The following is a 22,817-nucleotide window of genomic DNA, read 5'->3' as shown; positions in this document are numbered from 1 at the left end:
CATATCTAGGTTCGGGAGCTTGGTTACAAGAGGGGAAGGATTTTAAGGCACCCCTCTCGCCCAACTTGGAAATCGGTCTCTACTTATGCATTTTGTGAAAAGATTTGAGATTCTTCTTTATTAATCAATTTTTTTAGCGAATTAGGGTGGGAAAACAGTTAAAATGAGGATTAAAACTATGACAATTTGTAGAATGTGATAATATAACATGGATGGATGATTTAACAAGCAATAAATGAGATAAAAGTCAAAATACTTCTAAAATTGCCAAAACAGTACACTAGGGAAAATTGGCATGAAGAAGGACCACCTTGCATGCAATGATCTACATGCATGCAAAACAATCTGTGAGCGCGAATCCCACACAAGCGCGCGTGTATTGACTTATCTCAATAGCTTTGATTTTTATTCCTTTCTAGGCTGTAGAATGATCAGTGCTCACCTAGAATCAAACCAAGCAGTTTATATGTACAAGGGGATTATATAATTACAAACATAATAGATATTGAATGGAATACACCTCATAAACAGTGTGGAGATAGTGGCCAAAGACCAAGTTACCCATGTAAAGCCAACCACTGGGGTTTGTTAACAACTTGCGCGCGCTAAACATGGATAAGCGCGCGCTTGTTTTGGCTGGACTTCCAGTATTTGGTGTTAACAACCTGCGCGCGCCTGTTCAGAAGGAATCTTGGGGTATTCCAAAGGAGCAAACATGCATTTTGAAATACTACTAGCACTTTTAACATATAAAACAGTAAATAGATTTTAAACATGCATCATATTGACCTATATGATATTAAAAACATAAAATACCAACACCACTATCCCCACGCAGATCTACGCGCGTAGCCAAAGAGTGGCGCGCGCTAACAGCAGACTGACGCGCACAAGTGTGAAGGCCAATGTGGTTCTTGTAACCCTGCAAGCTTTAGGTCCAGGACTGTTATAGATTACCAGTCTTGGCCCTGCCAGCCCCCCTAAGGGATCAAAACAATAAGACTGTAAGGTTTAATACATTTGCTTGAGTATTTCAAAATGGATTGAACTTGGACGATTAATGGCTGAAAAATGGGTTGATGTGGTTGTTTGGATGACAATGGAAGTGTTTGCTTTGAGTTTGAGAGAATTAGGGCTTGTATGTGAAGACTTTTGCTTGAATTTTGTTAATCTTGAAAATTTGTAACCCTTTTAATGGAAGATGAATGAGGGTATTTATAGGGGTTTGGAAGGTGGAGGTAATAGAGGATAAATCAGCCAGCAAGGCTAGTTGGGGTGGCTTGGTGGAGAAGGCCATGCATCCATAAAGGTGATGAGAGTGGTTGTGAGAGAGGGGATGCTGGGGTGATCCCCGAGCTGTCAGGGAGGCTCAGCTGGCTTAGTGACTGCCTGATGATGGTTTCTGCAGCCGGCCAAAAGGTGATGGGACAAGAGGTTGATTGGCAGATGCTGATCGCAGATTGGCGCGCGTGGGTCAAAATAACCCACGCGTTGGTCAACGGTCAAAGTTTGACCTTTGACCAACACTTGGCAAGTTGACCGGTGCACGTAGGTTTCAAATTAACGCACGCGAGTGAAACCTTCGGCTAGGATTTATGTTTTAGGGTTTAAGGTTCAAAAGGGGTTCCAAACACTTAAAGTTCAAATCCTTTTCATTCTCAAGACTGTTTGTGATCCAATTCATCATCAGGAAAACAAGAAACCGAAAAATGAAGTAAATCAATTGGGAGACCCATATTGAGGTGTCTACAAGATGTAAGTAACCCATATGTCATACCAATAACAAACGGTACCTAAATTAATTTGTCATAAATATAGCTAGTACTGTACAATATGGTTTTTTATCAAAAAAATTTTAGTGTAATTATTCGAGAGAGCAATTACATTAATGACAGTTGTTTCTAATTATTATTTTTTGTTAATTTTTTGGTAGTAGTTATTTACTTTTCAATTTCTTAATTTTTTACATTTTAAATTTGGGTAAATTACATTGACCTCCCTAAAAATTTAGATTTAATACAATTTTGCCCCTCACATTAGAGAAAGTACACTAACCTCCCTTTCAGTGATTGTCACTTAAATCTAGCAGGAATTTTCATTACTACCTTGACATGATGAAATTAGATTATCTAATTACCCTTAGTGCGCTATCACCTCTTCCTTAAAACTATATTAATTTTGGTTAATTCTTTGACAAGGATTTGCTAATTTTGGCTAATTCTTTTACTAATAAACCTATCAAAAACTTTTACTACTTTTGACAAGGATTTGCACTCTTATTCCTACAGTGATCTTAGTCTCAACTTCCTCAACGGTATAATCCCTCTAGAATGGGGTTCCATGGAACTTGTTAAGATGTATTCACTAGTTTTTTATCTCTCTCTATGCGAATACTTACATGTTTATCAATGTATGGTATCTTGAGGATTTTCTTGTCCTTTGTTCCTTATCTGTCAAAATGCAGCTCCCTCATTGGAAACAGATTATCGGGTCCAATCCCAAAAGAGTTAAGAAACATCAGTACGCTTGCAACTCTGTAAAATAATTTGTGGACCCATTTCAATTCATGATTATTGATGTGAAAATATTGACTGATTTTGTTGCTTGGAGTTTGAATTTTGAATTTTGTAGAACTGTGGAGTTCAATTATTTATTAGGACCCATTCCTCCAGAGCTTGGGAGGCTTCCTCTCTTAGAGAAACTGTAAGACCCATGTCGTCTTTGGTTTTTATTTTATTTTATTACAATGTTGGACATACTCAATTATGTTAACATTTTCAGTAGTTTGTATCATAGCAAGAACACCTTGTCGGAATTTGAATACAACTTTGGAACAGTTAGAAAAGGTGAAAGTATGCGAAGACCCCCTCAACTATGATTTTTTTCCACGGAGACCCCCTAACGTTTAAAACTGCCTATACAAACCCCCTCAACTATATAAAATAAAAAATTGGCTAACCCTGTTAATGGAATGAGGGGAAATGATGAATCTACCACTAAAATTGCCCACACGGACCCCCTCACCTATAAAAATTGTCCACGTTGACCTATTCATCTTAACGATAGAGTGCTGATTAGTTAAACGGTATAGTTGAGGGGGTATGTATGGGCGATTTTCAACGTTAGGGGGTCTCCGTGGGAAAAAGTGATAGTTGAGGGGGTTTTCGTGTACTTTTACCATTAGAAAATAACAAAATGAAACTATTCTCTTTGAACAAACATTATATTGTATGAGAAAGTTTACAAATGCACCAATGGATACGACAATCGTACAACGTGTTGACGTGCCACTGCGATTGGGTCCGTGACCATTTTGCAATCACCAATGATGCAGTGCCGCATTTTATAGGGGTGGTCTTTTCATGTGATCCCAAACATAAAAAAACTGTTGACATTTATTGCCATATGCTCCTCCCTCTAACAACTTTAGCTTTTAGCTATTTTACACCATATCAGGTGTGATTGTGTCTAAGCATCAGACTTTAAAGCTTAAGTCTAAGGATATCACAATATGTGTTCATTTTAGTACGGACGGAAACAGGTCTTCCATAGTTACTCCCTCTCTGTACCATGTTGTTTGTACACTGTCTATTTTTGATACTCTGGTCTTCAATCCAATCAACAAATAGTGTACTTGTGTGAGTACAGTTTTGTAATTTTTCTCACCAAAATGCATTAACTTGTTGATTCCTTATATTTATTTTTTCGATTTTTAACTGTCAAAAATGGACAAACAATATGGGACAAATGGAACCTCTGTATGTATTACGCATAGTACTCTAGTCTCCCAGATTATATATTGGGAAGTTATTAAGAAATGTACTTCAAATCAAATGGGATAAAGAAAGCAACACACAATTCCTATTATATATTAGTGCAAATAAAAAAGTTATTTATGAGAGTATTTTTATTTTTATCTACATGTATTTCTCCCTTGTTTCATTTTCTTCAACTGTGGCAACTAAATTGGTGATAAAAATGAACGACTTTGTTTTTTTTTTCTTCGTTGAATCTTACAAATGAGTGTTGTATAAATTTCACAATATTAAAATGAACGAGTGTTGCTTCTCCCCTGTTTTTTTTTTCTATTCTTATATATGTATAAAACTCTTTTAAGAAATTGTAATTGGGGGACGTTAATGTCTTTAAATTGAGTTTAGAAGGGCATTCATGTCAAACCATCATTCTAAAAGGGTAATATAGGTAAAAAGAATAGATTTTGTTGGTGATGTCATACTTAGTAACTGTCTCCTAACGGCATGGGGGAGTCTGCAAACGACAACTAAAGTAGAGGGAAGTCAGTGCAATTTTAAAAACATCATGGGAGGTTTCTGTATTTGTCAGAAACCTCAAAGGAGAGAGGTAAGTGAAATTTACCCTTTATAAAAGCATTGTGCAGAAATGAGTGGGATAAACTCTATCTATCAATGGCTTGTTATGAACTTCTGAGAAATTGGAAGATACAAACAATTCTCCACAACACTATAGGGGAAAGAGCCTTTAAAGAGAAGTTGACAGTTATATGCAAATAAAAAGGTGGAAAAGGCATATATTTACTAACAATTGCTCCAAGTTTGTCATTGTTTCAAGGTATTTAGGTAACGAGCCACTAATTTTGCAACTCCTCAAAATTCTGCGACACAATCAAAGCACTTCAAATCAGCAACAAACTGGTAAATCCTTTAAAAAGGATTCCAAAGAAAGAATCAACTTACAGTGTCTTCAGGCTTGTCAAATTATTAAGGGGAGGGGGGGAACGATGATGCTTGGAAACCACTTAAATCACTGATTCTTCTGCATTTAAAAAAGAAAATATATATGATCAACTATATTACCATACAATATTGTGGCATGCGTAAAAGCCATGGGATTAGAGGGTTCTGCTTTCACTCACAAGTCGGATAATTTTGTCAAAAGACCAATGTCAGGAGGAATTGGTACTTTCAATCCACTACCCACAATCCATCTAAGTACGTCAAGATCGAAAGAGAAACATGGTCAAGTAAATATTCTAAAGCTTAATAACCACTGAATAAATCAAAACTGGTCAAACACTCACAATCTGGTGAGATTTACCCAATTTTGGATGAAATCTGGTATCTTTCCAGTAAAGTCGTTATCACCGATCTGACTGCATTATACTAAGGAATTAATTGATAATTCAAAGGAATTTCAAAAGCGGTACCTAATTTAAAATTTCCAAATTGTGAATTGAAAGAAAATACACTTACAAGTATTGCAAAGTGGTCAGCTTTGTGAGTTCTTCCGGAAGCTCCCCGGTAAAATTGTTTGAAGCCAAATGCCATCAACAATAAAATGCAGCCAACTAATGATTAATTGTTCTTAAAAATCTAGCGCCAATTTTCATTTTCTCTAGTTATAACATGAAATCTCAAAGTAATTACCCATGTCACTTTGGTAAGGGTGTGGGATGTGTATCCAATACTTGATCAGATCTTGATGTTTCAATTTTCATGATACTTTTCTTAATATGTTGTGCCCGTGCTTTTTTCCGTGCTTTTTTCGTGCCCGTACTTTTTTCGTGTTTTTTTTGTACCCGTGCTTTTTTCGTATTTTTTTTAGCATAGTAACTTTCACTATCACTATTTTGACAACAAAATATAGTCACTAAATGTTAAAAATTTGTCATTGGAATATTTTAGTGCAATTTTTTTGTTTTCACAAATATGCACGTGGAGAGGTAAACAAACGATCCATAACACGTAGATCACAACAAACAACGGTGCACTTATGGCACAAACAAAGGGGAACAAACTACTAATCAATAACAAAATTCTCTGAAATCATAGCTGTGATACCATGTGAAAGCATCCAACTCAAAATCAATTGGCAATAAGTGGATAAGCCGTCCAGGCTCATATACTAGTTTTGGAGAAAACAATTAACCGATATGGGACAATCTCCAACGCACCTCTTATCAAATAACATAACTTGAAACGTTCTTAAACAAGTTGGAAAGTAATAGTGATGCTTAGAAGCATGGACACATACATGGGATGCCTGCATGCAGATGGGGAACACATCGAAATGGATATGGACAAGGACATGGCATTTTTTGAAAAACTGGGTTCGGCGAACACAGGGATATGGCGAACACATTAATGAATCGAACATGCATAAACCACCCAAAATAGAGAAATCATGCTTGATGAGATGGTTTGCTCATGTCCCCCCTTCGCGGAGACCAAGGTTCGAGTCCCACGAGAGGCGGGGTTTGAGTTTCAGGGCCATGGATAGCCTCAAAGCCCCCTTGTTGGCTAACTTCCCACTATCCCGCTAACTATAAATTATGGCCAAAAAAACCCACCCAAAATAGTAAAAATGATACTCATTAAACATGGGGAAAATCTTGTAAAAAAAAAACATGGGGAAAAAAATTAACATACATGATTTTTAACAAGATTCAAGACACTAGAGCAACTCATTAGCATCACAATGCAGTGAAGAAGAACAACTTGCTAACCTCATCAACGAACCTCAGAGTTATTGTTGGAACTCTGTTATGAGCATACGTATACATAATCAACAGCGTTTCTACTTGTCTTCAGATTTGTCCTGTGTGTTTTCACTGACACATGACACACATGTCCGATCTGTGTCCTACAGTAAATAATTGCGGAAAAGGAAAGAGATATGCCACCACTGTCCGTGCGTCATAGCTGTAATGTCTACCTTCTTGTTAGTGATACAGTACCATCATGTTTTTTACCTCCATTGAAACGAAACTTCTTCAAGTAAAATCCCATGCACATTAGGTACTCGAGTTCTAACATAGGGATGGTGTTTCTCGGTAGGCACTGGTCTTGAAGAAGAAGGGGAATTTGATGGAGCTAGTGGATCCTAAGTTGGGTTCAGACTTCAACAAAATAGAGGTCACGGGGATGATAAATGCAGCTTTCTGTGCACCAAGGAGTCACCAGGCCTGCAATGTCTTCAGTTGTCAGCATGCTCGAAGCAAGAACTGTCCCCGAGTAGTCGTTGGTTCCAGATCCGGATGCCTCCTATGAGGAGATGAACCTGAAGGCAATGATGATTGAGATTGAAAAAAGCTTTGAGACTGATACAAGTGATGGCCAAATTCAGAGTATGTTAGACTGATGGACCCTGCATGCACTGCTTCTTCTACGTACGTCTGCCGGTCACCTCTAGGTACCTTCTCAATTGAGGTTCAGACATTTGGGAGACAGAGATTAGATAGGTGGTGCACGCATGTTGGCCTTATCGGGGGGGGGGGGGAGGGGGGGATTGTTTTTTTTTCACGTTGTACGTTTTCCTTCTACAATTTTCTCTCTCGGGATTTGTTTGTTTTGGGTACCGTAATTTACTACTGATGAATGCATAGTGCTTCTACAAATAATGTACACAGGTGTTTGTGTTGCAGCATGCATAATTTTTACTTTCTCACCGGTGTTTACACAGGTTTTAATTGATCACTTGAATAACTTGAATGTAGAGCATGTAATACAACGGACTATTTACATGTGCATTACTTCATGAATATGACGGAGTTCATGAGTTATATTGTGGAGTCCCACATCGGCATACAATGAAAAGTTGTTGTAATATATAAAGATTTGCGAGCAACTACTATATAATCTATGATAAAAAAAAAAAAAAAAACTACTATATAATCTGAAGTTAACTGGTCAGCTTGAAAAAATTATTTAGTGGGTCATTACATATATGGGTGTCAAATTCTGGAAAAAATTATTGGGTGGTCTTATGGCACCTCCACTTGGTTGTCGTTCACCTCTTGTCAAAGGGTAAAAGTCCACTTACCACTTCCACTAGGCAATTGCTGACTAAGGAAGGGTATGAGTGTCATCGTTCACCTCTCAACATCTCTCATGGTATAGAAATGTGTGGTATAGAGCGTCTTATTCTTGGGACCTTTGTCAACTTCGAGTGCACCGAGCCTGAGCCTGATAGAGTTTGCTGGAATTTGAACTCCGGAAAATTCAGCTCCAAAGCCGCTCATGATCTTTTCTCCATTATAAACCGTGCTCCCCTCCCTCCCAGATTGGAAATGGATCTGGAAAATCCCCGCAAATCCTCGTGTCGTTCACTTCCTTTGGCTTGTGGCTCATGGCCGTCTCGCTACCAAGAACAATCTTCATTCCCGCCACATCACTTCCAATCCTTTTTGTCCCTCCTGTCCGGACATTATTGTGGATACCCTTCATGTCATCCGAGACTGCCACAAAGCAAAAAATTTGTGGTGTGCTCTCCTTCCTAATCAATTAACCTCCAACTTCCTGAGCCGTTACACGGATTAATTACCTTCCTGGCTCAAATCCAATTGTTGCTCCAATGTCATTCACCCTTCAGGAGTGCCTTGGTCCATTATTTTTCCGTTAGGGTGTTGGTACATTTGGGTAAATCGAAATAGGTTGCATTTGGGTCCGAACACTTCCGATTACCCTCTGGATTCTAGACTTTTCTCCCACTTGGATATTTTGGCCCGTGGCACTGAATGGGAGTATTAGACCATCTCCGGCCTTGACCCATTTTAAGACTCAAATTTAAAAATGGGACAAAAACCACAAAAATCTCTCTCCAATCTTTGACCCTCTAGGGGTGTCAAACGGGTCGGGCCGACACGGCACGACATGGGCACGACACAGTTAAATGTGGCACGGCACGGGCACGGGCACGGTCGTGCCCTGGCACGGCACGACACGGCACGGTTTTAGTGGGCACACGGACTGGCACGGGGCACGGAAGTGGGCAGGCACGGCACGGAAGTTGGCCTGGCACGGCACGGCACGACACGGTAGTTGAATGGGCACGACACAGTAGTTGAATGGGCACGGCACGGCACGGCACGGTTCTAGCTGGGCACGGGCTTGACACGGTAGTTGAATGGGCACGGCACAACATGGTTTTGGCTGGGCACAACACGGTTCTAGCCGGGCACTACACAAGGCATGGGAAAAAAGTTATTAATTTGACTTGTGACTCATGAATATAATGTGATTAAATGACAATAATTTTAATTACAAAACAAGACATTTTAGTTTCATAATTTATAAAAGTTTTTAAATTGGAACAACTAAAAATAAATAAGAAAAAAACTAATTTTAAAGAAAAAAAACCTCCATGTGATTCAAACCCAAATCCTATGGAACTTGGGTTTGAAGCACGGCCCGTTTGACACCTCTAAATGGGCACGACACAATTAAAAATGGCAATCAAGTAAAACGGGCACGTCACGAAGCACGACACAATTAAAAAATGGGCCAACATGGCACGACACGATTTAAGTAAATGGGCCCAACCGGCACGATTGAAAATGGCACTACAAGATTAAAAAACGGGCCAGCACGGCACGACACGATTTAAGTAAATAGGCCCAGTCCGGCACGACATGATTGAAAAACGGCACGACAAGACACGATTAAAAAACGGGTCGGCACAGCACGACACGATTTAAGTAAATGGGCCCGGCCCGGCACGACACAATTGAAAAACAGCACAGCACGACACGACATGATTTAAGTAAATGGGCACGACACGGAACGACACGATTTAAGTAAACGGGTACGGCACGGCACAACACGAAGCACGGTTGGCACGAAAGTTGAATGGCACGGCACGGCACGACACGCACGTTTGACACCTCTAACCCAAACCCTTCCCGATTTTGGGTTTTACCCATTTTTTTGCCCAAATCTGAGACAACTTTTGCCTTGACCTATTTCTCCAACGGCTAGTTAGAGAGAGAGAAAAAGAGGGAGATGTGTAAAATTTGGATTTGATAGTTGAAAATGTGTCTAGCCAAAATGGGTTTTTACCCAAAATTTGACTCAAATTTGAGGAAAAATATAGATGAAGGCTGGAGATGCTCTTAATCACACAGTCTTTAATGCCAATTTGGTATGAGCCCCTTTGGAACTTATAGTTGGCTGGGCCCCTCCTCCGACGGGTATTGTGCCGGTAAACACTGACGGGGCTCTTAACCGAAATGGCATAGCAGCGGCGGGTGGTGACGTGGTGTTATTCGTGACGAACAGGGTTTACTGCTGGCCGGTTTCCAACGCAACGTTGGCACTTGTTCGGCTCTAGCGGCAGAACTTTGGGCCTTCCTTGATGGGCTTTCTTTAGCTAAGCAACACAATTGGAACAAAATCCATGTCGGAATAGATGCAATGCACGTCATCGATCAAGATCCTTGAGGACAGTTCAGACCACCACCCTTTGCGTAATTTAATTTCTAAATGCATCCCTTCTGAAGATGTTCACCAATGTGAAGATTAACCACGTCTATCGGGAGCAAAAACAAATGTGAGGCCATCCTCGCCAAGAACGCTCTCAACCATGCCTTAGGTTTTAGTAATTTCTATGTTGCACCGCATGTGATGCTTTTTCATTTGCAAGAAGACCGTATCGGGTTAAATACCTCAGACTTATTATTTCTATTTAATGATTATCCATCGCCTTCATTACCCCCAAAAAAAAAAAAAAAAACATGTGCCCTAATACCACTGGGCTTACCGTGAGCCAACTTTTGTGATCACAATTGTCCATCTCCTTGACCCAGTTGAAAAGAACATTATGCAGAAGATTAAATTGCTAGACTATTAATATAGTTACACAAACAAATCTTTCAACAAGGGACGAAAAATGCGATTGGCATAATTTTGATCCGATGGTGAGAGGTACCGTTTCGGATCGATCCATCACTATTTATGTTATATTCCTACATCAAAGAATTTAGTATTAATGGAATTTTCATTGATGTATTATTGATTGTTTAACATGTCTTCATACAAGCTACAAAACTTGTAAACAAATAAGAAAAATAGACACTCACATATATTCGAGTTTCTTCTATCTTTCACACCCTTCTACGGTGGTGGGAGGGGAAGGCCATGGTTTAGTTTTGTCTTTATTTTATTCTTCTCTCGTCTCTTCAGATTAATGACTTGTCGTGATCTGTGAGAGTTTTGTCTCTCGCCTTCTCGAGAGTTTTTAGTTTTGTCTTTGGATGAAGATTTCGTCTACAAATTGGATACTTTCAGAGATGATATTGCTTCACGATGATATATGTGCCAACAGTGTTCTTTCTTAGATAATGTTTTTGGCGGAACAACTCGTATGGCTTGTCAAATCTGTAGTTTTTGGAAGATCATTGGTGCGTTTATACTAGATTTGTGTCAGGCTATGTCTGGGTCGGAGTAAAAGGCATCGACTACCTTATGCTCTCTCCTTTATAGTTAGATGACTAGTTTGGCTTCATCCAAATTTTTTGTAATGAACTCCGTTATGTAAGTGCTGCTGGACAATTATTAAAATAATCTTCTCATTTTTTTAAAAAAAATTTAAACAAATAAGAAAAAAGAGGCAGTCAGGCACAATTAAAAAACATAAATAATATCCTAAACTAAATAGGAAACACAATAATAAAACCTAAAAAACTTGGTAATATTCCTAATATTATTCTAACATGTATATATTCTAGTTCCATCCTTGGTTTTCCCCATATACAAACTAAACAGGAAACACAATAACAAAACCTAGAAAACTTGTTGCTATTATGGTCTTCCCATATACAAAATTCTAGTTCCGTCCCTGATGAAGTTTAAACCTTTGTAAAATGCATGAAAATACATGTGGTTACCTCTAAGCTACCATTCCACTTGCTTGCGTAATAGAAACATTGCTTAACAGAAAATTATTGGTTTTCATGGGGCGTTGCTGTGTAGTGCACTTAACTCTCTTTACAATAGAGCACACAATCAAATGGGGTCATACATATACATACATGATGTGTGATGATCAAGGTGAATAATAACTCGTACGCGCGTTACATATTTTGGTTAGCTCATAACCCCAAAGAGTTAGCCCAGTGTTAAGGCTTGGAATTTGAGAGTTTGCTCACTCATAGGGTCTCAAGTTTAAAATCTTTCAAGTGCTATCCACTCTTTTGGGGTAAGTTCATTCTGAGCTATGCATTGGCTTTAATTGAAAAATTGGTCATACAAAATTAGTCGAGATGCACGTAAGCTGGTCCGAACATCTGAGTTATCAAAAATATTGTCATTGGCTCATCAAAGCTCTTGGTGTTGGTTTTCTGGCCGACATGTGTAAAATGGAAATCACTTCCTTGCCATTTCTTTGTTTTACGCCAAATGTGAAATGGACTTTCGAGTGTGTATTACTGATGCATTACCGACACAAGAAAATGATGCCCAACATGTGACATTCAGTTATCATATAGAGTAATTTGACATGCCAGAGGAATTACATAAACAAGCCAAGCTCGAACGAAATTGTGCAACTCATTGATTGTTTGAGCTCGGCTCCAACCGAACCCTCTGCGAAATGGATAGATGCTTGAAAGAGTTACCATTTATCTTTCCTCTCTCTTTTGTTTAGGTCATGCAGACTCCCTGTTCTCAATGTCTCCAAGGAAAAATTACCAGACAGTGGTGGAGACAAAAAAAATAATCACCACTGTCATGGTCTCATATTTTGAAATCACCAAAAACATGGTAAAATCTTGGCTGCACTAATAATTACCTCTCTCTCTCTCTCTCTCTCTCTCTCTCTCTCTCTCTCTCTCTCGATAGTGACAGTGACAGTGACAAGGGTAATCGGAGTTTCGTCCCGACTAACTCCTCAAAGTACGTGCAATCTGTCATTCCCACACAAGCCATGAAACCTATGAAGCACCAATACTCTTAGAGGTCGGCACGTTTCCATGTCGAACATGAGGACACAGCAAAAAACGTACGGGACATGCCACGTGACGTGCCCATTAAATTCGATTAATATTTTATGAGGACACGACTGACACACGAGAGGGACACGTGTAGGGACACGACATGGGTTAGATATGTAATTTTTTAAAATTCCTTGGGGGTAATGTGTATTTTTAAATATTTTAGGTTAAAAGTGTAACATGACTGTGTATATAATGCTTGTCCATGCTTCATTTTTCTACATATATAACTATGTTTTCACAGGTATAAAATAAATATCATTTGCATATGTATTTATTTATTTTCCGTGTCTCCTACGGTGTCCTTGGTGTCCGTGTCTATTTTCTTAGAAATCCTGCGCCCGTATTCGTGCTACATAACATGAAACTAACTGGCAAAAGCTCTAGAGACAACGTTCCTTTTTAGATTCAAAGCCAACATCCCTGAGAGAAGTCACATCCAGTGGATGCCTCGTAATAGCACCTAGTTGCTTGCTTTTCAACTTTGGTGATGTTACAACAATGTCGTACACAACACAATGCAAGAGTCTCATAGCAGAGTCAACCAAGGGTGGTACACAAGCAACCTTGCTCCCGATTGTGGATCCCAAATCTGTGACTCGGACATGCACCAAAGCGCTAGAAGCCGATGGAACTTGACATCGCTTGAAATGAATCTGTTTCATTGAAACTGAAATAAGAGCAGAGTTCACATCTTATCGACTTTTCATTGGATCTAAAGTAATAACATCAAGTCTTCTCACATAACTGAACTTGTTTTGTTAGCAGCACATTTTGTGTAGGAAAAGAAAATCAGCAAAGAATATGATTAGTTGTTCCATCACATAGCCTTTAGATAGTTAGAATCTAGATAGTCTAAACAAAACAACCAAAAAAAAGTTTCTGGTTTTGGAACAGGCTCCACATATTCCTATTACTAGTAAACAACAATCGAAGAACAGAGGAAGCCCTTGCCGCTGTTTTGAAGCATAATCAGATGCCCACCATTAACCTAGGAAAATAAGTAAAACCAGAGCTTTTGGACAATATAAAACTGCGGCATAGGGTGCTGCAAGTTTTCAAGATAGAAGTATGTATCTACAAGCTAATGGCCATCCAATGTTCCAAGAGCCTCCTTGAGCAGTTTCTGCGCTTCTTCTCTCCTCCTAGACAAAGCAAGGGAAACAAACATCAATATTAGAATGAACACCACTGCCAACAGTTGAATTGGATTCATTTCTATGGAGATTTAAGGTTAATAATTTAGCTACTAGTTACCGAAGACAGTTGCCACATTGTTCTTCTTCTTAGTTCAGAGGTTTATAAAATACATGAATCTTAAGTATCAGTTTGCCTGTGACTGTCAATGTTGGCCGACAATAACATTGCAACTTGCAACATCTTTGTGAATGGATGCTTCTAATCCATCAATTGGTCCTAAAGCTTTGTCGCCACAGATCTAATCTATGTTACATATATTTCAGTCTGGTTGTCTGATGTACGTTTGAGATGAAATGAAATGTTGGATGTGCCAAATTCCATGTCAAAGGCACGGGAACACGCCAATATATTTGAATTTCCTGGTATATTTCTTTCACACGCTAGGATATTTAGACTTTACAAGTTGCTTTAGCTAAACTGCAGAAGCAAATAAGCATTTCCAAGACAACATTTTCAAATGTTACATAACCTTAAGTTAAAGATTTCATTTCAATGACTCTCTGAAAACCTCAATAAGAGTAACGGAACCATACCGCTTAATATCCTCCACAGCTTGTTTACGACGCTGTATCTGAGATTCTAGTAGGTGAATTAGAGTTGCTCTGCCCTGCAGAAAGAGAATTCATGAAAAAGGCAGGAAAGTGAGGTAAAGGAACTGAAAACTACATCGTGAACTGGAGTGAATTCATGCTAAGAACCAATGAAGAATTTTAGGAAAATTCTACCTGGTGAGGACGCAGTGAATTCAAAAGGTGATGTAAGTTCTTGAATATCAGAGAAATGTCTTCTACCCTCCTCGCATATTGAGATGGCCGCTCTACAAGAACATCAGCAAGCTCCAAAATATGCAGCTGGAGATCTCTGTTAAGTGATCTCAGTTCGTTCTTGAAATCTGAGAGAGACCGGAATGTTCATGTAACGCACCAAAGGTAAGGGATGCTAATGAATAGGTTGTCGATGATGTTCCAAGAATAACAAGATGACAACCTTGTGTGCTTATGCTAATGAATAGGTTGTCGACGATGTTACAAGAATAACAAGATGACAACCTTGCGTGCTTCAAAAGATAATAAAATGAAATGTTGCCAAATAGCATATAAGATCTCAATTTAATCTTTTCTCACTTGGCCTCTTGCACTGCATAAACTTGAAACGCAGCCTCATACATAAAAAGTCGTCATCCCAGCTTAAAGAATACAACTTTTTAATTCCCCAGTACCACAATTCAAACACACTCTCACCCAGGTCGCCCTACTTCCCACAAAGATGGATCAAATATTTGGAACAATATACTTGGAAGCCTCTCGAAGTAATAGGATCCAAATAGTACTTGCTCTGTAACTTCAGGCTCGAAAAATCTATTATTATTGTTTTCTTAATAGAAAAATATATATTCATCATCCAAAGACAGATCTCTTTATAAACTCATCACTGCACAAGTTGAAAGAAAGGGCATTCATCACTGCTAGATCTCAACAATTAAGGGTGATAGGAGTAATAAACCGAGACCAAACCTCTTTGAATTATTTGCACAAAGTGACTACGATTGAACCTTTCTTCTTCTTTTTTGGGGGCAAGTGACTACCCTGAAACGGGATTAATAAGCCACCAAAGCTTGTGGAACAAAGTATTTATTAGCAAGCCATCATCAACACGCTCACAAACAAAATGATAAAAATGTCTTCAAGAAAAAGAACCCTATCAGCAAAGTTTCAAGAGGATGAGATTTTCTCTATCTCTAATGATCCCGAAAAAGAACCTTTATTGGAAATATCAACAAATAACACAGTTTCATACGACATTACTAACACTCACAGGGTACTAGGAATCGAAGATATATCCTTTATCATACATACAAAGGAAGCAGACTTCTACTCTTGAGTTTCAAAAAATCAGCAAACTTTAAAGAACTAATTTGACATCATATGACAGGTCACACAACAATATACCTGCAGGGAAGCAACATATAACAAAATTCTTAGCTACATAAAGTTGAAGAAGTGGAAACATACCAATATTAGGTCCCGTAGGATACAACTGACGGACTCCTTGTTCTTCCAAGCTTGGAAGCACATCATCCGTCTACATCCAAAATGCAAACATATTTTGCGGTCAAAGGTAGGTACCCTACTGGAAGGATTATTTTCAAAAATTCGGAAAAAAGTAGGTAGATTAACTTGAAAGGTACTAATTTACTTATGGATAATGCTCAAGGGGTTTTTCCCCCCTGTTTTGTAAGAACTCTTACTTAATCTTATCTGTTCCTTTTCTACCAAAAAAAATACTATTCTGGAAGCAAATCTTAAAACAGCGACCAAACGAGAGAAAGTTTCAGAAAATCATTCATCTTCAACTTTAGGGGCAACAAAATCATATCGGCAAAATAAGGATTCAATATGAACCTCAATTGTTAACACCAATTAACGAACACCAATGACATTCAAACAGGGATGGATGCAGAAATTCAAGGTTGGGTCGGCGAACATAATTTATTTGTTTTTTTTATCACATATGAAAAGCCAATATTCTTTTTGCCAGTACAAATTGTAAAAGTACTATCAAAAGGATTATCATATATATTTTCAATCCACCTATTCAATTACTAAGATAAAGTCATCTATAATTATAACCGTATAAAATCTTGTGCATCCCTATCCACTTTAGAAGGCAGAATAGCATCACAAACAAAAACTCTAGGTTGGCCAAGACTTGGATTGTTCGAAACAATGTTGGGTGAGCGAACTAGTTCATATTTCAAGTTTCCCACAAAAACTACTATAATTCCATTAAAATCATGAAACTTGGGAAGGGCTGTCACCCGGGCTCATCAGCCACTCTCCGCCTTTGCATTCAAAGAGAAAGACATGACCCATTCCACGCATTATCATGAACTAGGATATCCAAACAACTACTCCAACTAAAGGGACTACAAGTTTAGCCGAAACGCACCCTTAGTAAGATTGGAACGAGAAAAGGGTTAGAATCTCACAGTGTAATTGGCACCAAAGAGGACGTAAGTGCCTTCAATAGGAGGAGGAGGTTCCGGAGCGGAGTTAGGGTTTTGAATGTAGTCCTTGTACAACTTGTAATATGGTGGTGGAGGCGGGTAAGTAGCTGTAGCCGCCATTGGAAATCACAAACCCTTACGTAAGCACAATCGCACGAATCAGAGCAAAGCGAAGCGACTTCGAAACCATCTGAAACGGAGAGAGAGAGAGAGAGAGAGAATCAGGAGGCCGAAGAGTGTTGAAGAATGAAAAACGGAACTGTTAAGATAAATTACACTGGTCTCCTGAGGTTTTGGATTAATACACTTTCAGCAAGAAAGGAGGGGGATTTTCGTGGCAGATACTACAATTTGGAGTACTATAATTGTCAATCTTTTTCTTTAGAGTTCTGTCATTGTTAAATTATTGAGTTTTAACTTATTTTAAGACTTCGTTTGATATAACTAATCGAGATTTATCAAACAACATTCCAATCGCTTATAAAAAGTATTACTATCAATTACGAGGTGAATCTCTTTCAATGCGTGTTCTTTCATCGAACTTGGAAGGGAAAAATGTCTCTTGTTGGCCCATGGATTTAGCAACGGCTTGAAAGGGATTCTCCTACTTTAAAATGTTTCGGAACCTCAAAGACACACCTTCTTTATAGGGTCATCTTACGTTCTTGAACCGATTAAAAGACATAATAAATTATTTTTATTCTATCAGAATAGAATGAGGGATAAACTAAGTGGGGGAGAGGTATGATAGTTAAGAAAAAAACAAGTCCAATTTGATGGGAATTTTGCTTTGAAATAGTAGTAAGCTAGCGAATGTTCGTGCCTGAAGGCATGGCTCAAACGATCAGCACATGTAAATAAATTATGGACTCGCATGCAATATATCAACTCCTGCTCAACGAATCCAATTATGCGAAAAATAATAACCTAAGTATATTCATTGACCTGTTTAACTTGAATCAGCAAATAAAAGAACACACAATTTTATAATCCCTTTTGCTAGAACTTTAGTACTTCTGTTTAAGAACAGAAAAATAAAAATAAAAATTGGTCAACCATATAAATCATCCACCCATTAGAGTAACACAACATGAAAAAAAAACTTGAATTTCAGAGGTCCTACAAGGAAAACGAAGTCTGAAATAGAATCATATATAGTAATGGTGCATCAAGTGTACAATTTATTTCTCACTTTACTCCCTCCTTTTTCTGCTTGAAACATTTAGTTCTTTGTACATAACTATTATCAAATGAAGAGGAAAACATTAAGTTGATCTCTGGTTTTTTGGCATGGTGCATATGGCATGTTCACAACTAATGAGAAATGACATAGTACCTCTTAGTCACCAACCATCTAACCTTTTTGTCCTTTAATCATCCAACAAATTCATTCTTTTAAACAAAGGAGCAACTTCCCGTACAATGGAATGCAACCAAGGAAGAAAACATCTATATAATACGTGTGGTTGGAGTTGAGGTACGTATTAAACCTAGACTTACACAACCGTCCCATACTGATAAAATGGGTGTAGAGGTCTAGCCAATGCAATACACAAATGCAAAAAGGGATTAAGTAAATTAAAAAGATGTAAAAGCTGGCATAGAAGTCAATTATCTAAATAACAACATCTGCATGTAACAAACAAAACCCATGATATAATCAATACTCTTAACAAAGAAACCCAAAAATTAAGTACCTTTGAGTACATTAGGAACCCAAAGTTAACAAAACTACATCAAAGAAGATTTTTTTTATCAGTTACAACGACTTTTACACCTGTAATCCTTGCTTCGCCTTTCCAAAATGAAAGCATGCTTCGACTGAGCTTTAAGCACTGCAACAAATTTTGTCGGTAACACTTACATTAACTCAAAGCCAGAGTATGTCAACATTAACAGCGAAAGTGTGGGGGCTCCGTTCCGGATGGTTCGTACTTTCTCAATGTTGGTTCGAAATTAGCTCCTAGCCCCTTGCTCAGTCCTGCAAAACGAAGCACGACTAAGAGACTACGCCGGAGGTTCTCCGGGATGGCCCTCCGGTGTAAGAGTCAGTTTGCTTGCAAGGAAGAGTTAGGGATTGGGAGCTCAGGTTTTGTTTGAGCGTACCTCTTCCAAGTAGGCATAATGGGATATTTATAGGAAACCCTTAGCTTGATCTCCAAGATTGCACCAACGCTCAACACGCGTCGGCTGATGTCACTGTTGCATCATGTTTAGGGTTTTGCAACCGTTTTCATGATGAGCTGGCACCTTCACGTGCCCCCATCATTATCCTCTTAACTGTTTGGATGACATCACGACTATCATCATTCCCACGGCCGCTGTTCTAATCGCCAACAGGCTGGATCGTCGGCCACGCTCCACTCAGAACCGAGCATGTTATGTGACCTTCGGCAGCTATCCAAACGAACGTATCTTCCACCCGAGCAGGTGCAGGGAATGGAGCGTTAAAGGACGTAGTAATTATCGAGACCCTCGGCTATCAGAGACCCTCGGCTACGGTTGCTGATCCGAACGTCCAAAGAAAGATGTCTTGGAGTTGAAAGGAATACTGATGTAGGACAAAAATGGAGAGTTTTTGTATTTTATTTTTATTGTTTTAGAATAAGATTTTGGCTAGGAATATTTTCATTTAGGTTAGAATTATTAACTTTCCGTATTCGGTTTAATTTTGATTTTTGCCTTTATTAGAATTCTTGGTCTACAAGAATTAAGATTTTATTTTAATTAATTAGGAAATATGTTTTATTTAATGCCGCTTGTTTTGGCATGATTTATTATTTCTTTTACAGTAGGATTTATAGGGTTAGGGTCTTATAAAAAAGGCTGTAACCTATTCAATTATTAGACTTTTAAACTTTTATCAATAATATTACAGAGATTTTCTCTTTCTCTCTTGTGCGCAAGAATTGCTCGTTGCTACGAGTTGTTTATCTCGTTTGGACTAGTACGCTAACTAGTCTCTTCGTGAATTCCGCCGCGTCAAGTGGTATCAGAGCAAGGCTTTGCCTGGTTCGATGGCACCAAACAAAGTTGAAGACACACCCATTGACGTTGGTCGTGGGCTTACTGACCTAAGGAAGATGATGGAGGATACCCGAACACAAATGCAGGATCGAAGCACTTAGTTAGCCGAAATCCGTCAAGATACTCGCACTCAGTTTGCAGAGATCCGTGATTTACAGCATGGGTTGACTCTACAAATTCGCCAAAGGCCAGAAAGGGTTGAGAAGGATCGCGCGTTGGGATTTGCCCATCGCCAACCTCCTAACCAGAATAGGAACCGCGTTGAGGGATTTGCCCGCAACCAGCCTATTCACCAAAACGTCTCCGGAGGATATTCTTATTATCACTACGATAGTAGGAATGAATTTGAAGGCGAGTTATTCGAGGGCCATGATGATTATCAGTCGATAAAGCGACAAGCAAATTTCAGGTATTACAATAAGTTGCCAAAATTTAGTGGTCTTGAATTTTTTGAAGATCGTTTGGATTGGATATTGGACATTGATGATTTTTTTGAGTATACGAAAACTCCTTTTGAACAAAGGTGGAGGTTTTTATTATTGAAGCTTACGGGCCCGGCGCTACAATGGTGGTTAAAATTACAATCGTCAAGAGATCGATTGGGCAAGCGTCGAATTCATGCATGGTTGAGAATTAAAAAACTTTTGGTGGAGAGATTTTTGCCCTGGAACTATGAGGAATTACTGAAGGAAAAATATGGGCCAAAGCAACAGAATACAACCATTATTGTCAAAGATGTTGAAGAAGTTGCAAAAGAGGAGGGAGATCGGATTGAACTTGGTGACGAAGAAGAAGCTGGCGATGAAGAAGTTGGTAGCAAAGAGGAATGTTTGAGTGCCCCTATGCTCGAACATCTGTTGGATTTAGATGGAGGTGCAACCAATGAGGTAATTGCAAGCAATGATGAAAATATCGCAACATTGTATCAAGTACGAGAACCAAAGGAAAAGGAAAGTCATAAATCAGAACCTATAATTTCTCGACATGATGATGTCTTCCCTAATATTGAGCCTTGTGAGCCACACGGAAGTATGAGTGGTCCCAATGGTGAATTTTGTACAAGATCTCTTAATGCTACATCATTCATACATGATGTACCAATTAATTCTGCGATGGATCAACATAAAGAGAAATTGGAATTTCTGCATGACGTTCAATTTATTGATTTTCTTGGGTTGGAGCAGTTTGAGTTTTCACTCAATTCTCGTATTGTGAAAATTGTCAATCAATTGAAGTGTGCAGAAAAACTATCTTGGCAAGTGTACTTTTATTGGAAGACGAGCGAGAAGTTGAAGTATTCCAAATATTTATTTATTTGGAAAGGCAGGTGGCAAGTTTCTAATGAGAACTCGAGGGCGAGTTCTTTTGAAGAAAAGGAGACTGATGTAGGACAAAAATGGAGAGTTTTTGTATTTTATTTTTATTGTTTTAGAATAAGATTTTGGCTAGGAATATTTTCATTTAGGTTAGAATTATTAACTTTCCGTATTCGGTTTAATTTTGATTTTTGCCTTTATTAGAATTCTTGGTCTACAAGAATTAAGATTTTATTTTAATTAATTAGGAAATATGTTTTATTTAATGCCGCTTGTTTTGGCATGATTTATTATTTCTTTTACAGTAGGATTTATAGGGTTAGGGTCTTATAAAAAGGGCTGTAACCTATTCAATTATTAGACTTTTAAACTTTTATCAATAATATTACAGAGATTTTCTCTTTCTTTCTTGTGCGCAAGAATTGCTCGTTGCTACGAGTTGTTTATCTCGTTTGGACTAGTACGCTAACTAGTCTCTTCGTGAATTCCGCCGCGTCAAGTACTGGATCACGTTCGAAAGCCGCTCGAGCCATTTGCTTGGCCTACTACAGAAAGCCATACTAATATCATTAAAACAAAAACAAAACAAAAAAGTTAAGGAGAGCAACTTACCTAAAGGGATATCTGATCATACCAACACAATTTCATAAGAATAGGTGCTTTGCAAGAAAGATCGGTGGTGGAATGCGGATCATCCACCAAAAGCACTTCTACTCTTTCCATGTTACCTCTACAATGGTAGAATCAACGCAGATTGTTAGAGTGCTAGAAAATGTGAACCTCTTGCAATTCCAGAATAATTATCATGCAGGGGGAAAACACCTTAATCAACATCTACAAACTAACACCCAAGCCTCACTTTCAAATCTCAAGACAAAAGCTAAAAGGTAAGGGAGATGCCTACTTGTCTCGAGTTGATTCACTTAACCGGTCTAAAATTCACTAACCCATACGGAGTATTAATTAAAAAAGGAGAAAATGAATTAAAGTTATAGATTATAGCAAGAATCGAATAGCGAAAACATTTTTTTTCTTACCTGACTTTGTCTCGGATTGAATTTTGGTTCTCGGTTTGTGCGGAAGCTAGTTTGAAACCTGCAACATTTTCGAAAGAGGAAAAAAACAAAGTAGCTAGCTCTATTCAATAGCTAAAATGCACAGGTCTATTATATTCAAATTAACATTAACCGTATAAGCTCCAATCCTCAATATCAAATTCCGTGCTCTGTAATTTTCGGGCATTGTAAAATACACGAACATATTACCCATAAACTACTTATGGAGATTTGGCCATTACGAACTAATGGGAACAAAGCTATACTAATGCAACACAAAAGTAGGCCATCTTTTTTTTTTCTCCGAAAATTGCAAAATGATAATATTAGAATTATCTATCAAATTGACTTAGACTTATCTATCAAAATTCAATCAAGCAAAGAGTCAGCGAGTTTGATGTACTGTTCAACTTTTTATTGGATTTCCCTTTTCCCTCTCCCCGTTTTTAATAAAATTTTGCCTATAA

At 38.4% G+C, this 22,817-nt stretch overlaps 1 protein-coding gene across 2 annotated transcripts; it reads right to left on the bottom strand.

Moving 5' to 3' along the window:
- Positions 1 to 13,517: 13,517 nt before the first annotated feature.
- LOC131324456 (mediator of RNA polymerase II transcription subunit 7a-like) lies at positions 13,518 to 17,221 on the bottom strand. 2 transcript variants are annotated; one of them, XM_058356418.1, is made up of 5 exons: positions 16,935 to 17,221; positions 15,958 to 16,027; positions 14,671 to 14,837; positions 14,479 to 14,552; positions 13,518 to 13,890 (listed from the first exon to the last, which is right to left on the bottom strand). In XM_058356418.1, exons 1-5 carry the CDS (start codon positions 17,070 to 17,072, stop codon positions 13,830 to 13,832), a joined length of 510 nt encoding a protein of 169 aa, XP_058212401.1. In that variant the 5' UTR covers positions 17,073 to 17,221; the 3' UTR covers positions 13,518 to 13,829. The 2 variants fall into 2 exon arrangements, with proteins under 2 accessions (XP_058212401.1, XP_058212402.1); XM_058356419.1 differs by having other exon boundaries at positions 13,822 to 13,890; positions 14,479 to 14,547; positions 16,935 to 17,187.
- Between the last annotated feature and the right edge of the window lie 5,596 nt (positions 17,222 to 22,817).

This window comes from Rhododendron vialii, chromosome 4a (assembly GCF_030253575.1).
Source record: "Rhododendron vialii isolate Sample 1 chromosome 4a, ASM3025357v1".
NCBI classification, from domain to species: Eukaryota; Viridiplantae; Streptophyta; class Magnoliopsida; order Ericales; family Ericaceae; genus Rhododendron; species Rhododendron vialii.
This window is presented reverse-complemented; position numbering and strand designations above follow the sequence as displayed.

Bases quoted from the DNA above. Each gene is read 5' to 3' on its own strand.
- LOC131324456 (XM_058356418.1), bottom strand. From the start codon at position 17,072: ATGGCGGCTACAGCTACTTACCCGCCTCCACCACCATATTACAAGTTG. The intron at 16,028-16,934 runs GTGAGATTCTAA...TTTTGGATGTAG, and splicing joins TCTTTGGTGCCAATTACACT to ACGGATGATGTGCTTCCAAG. The intron at 13,891-14,478 runs GTATGGTTCCGT...TGCTTTGTCTAG, and splicing joins GCTGTGGAGGATATTAAGCG to GAGGAGAGAAGAAGCGCAGA.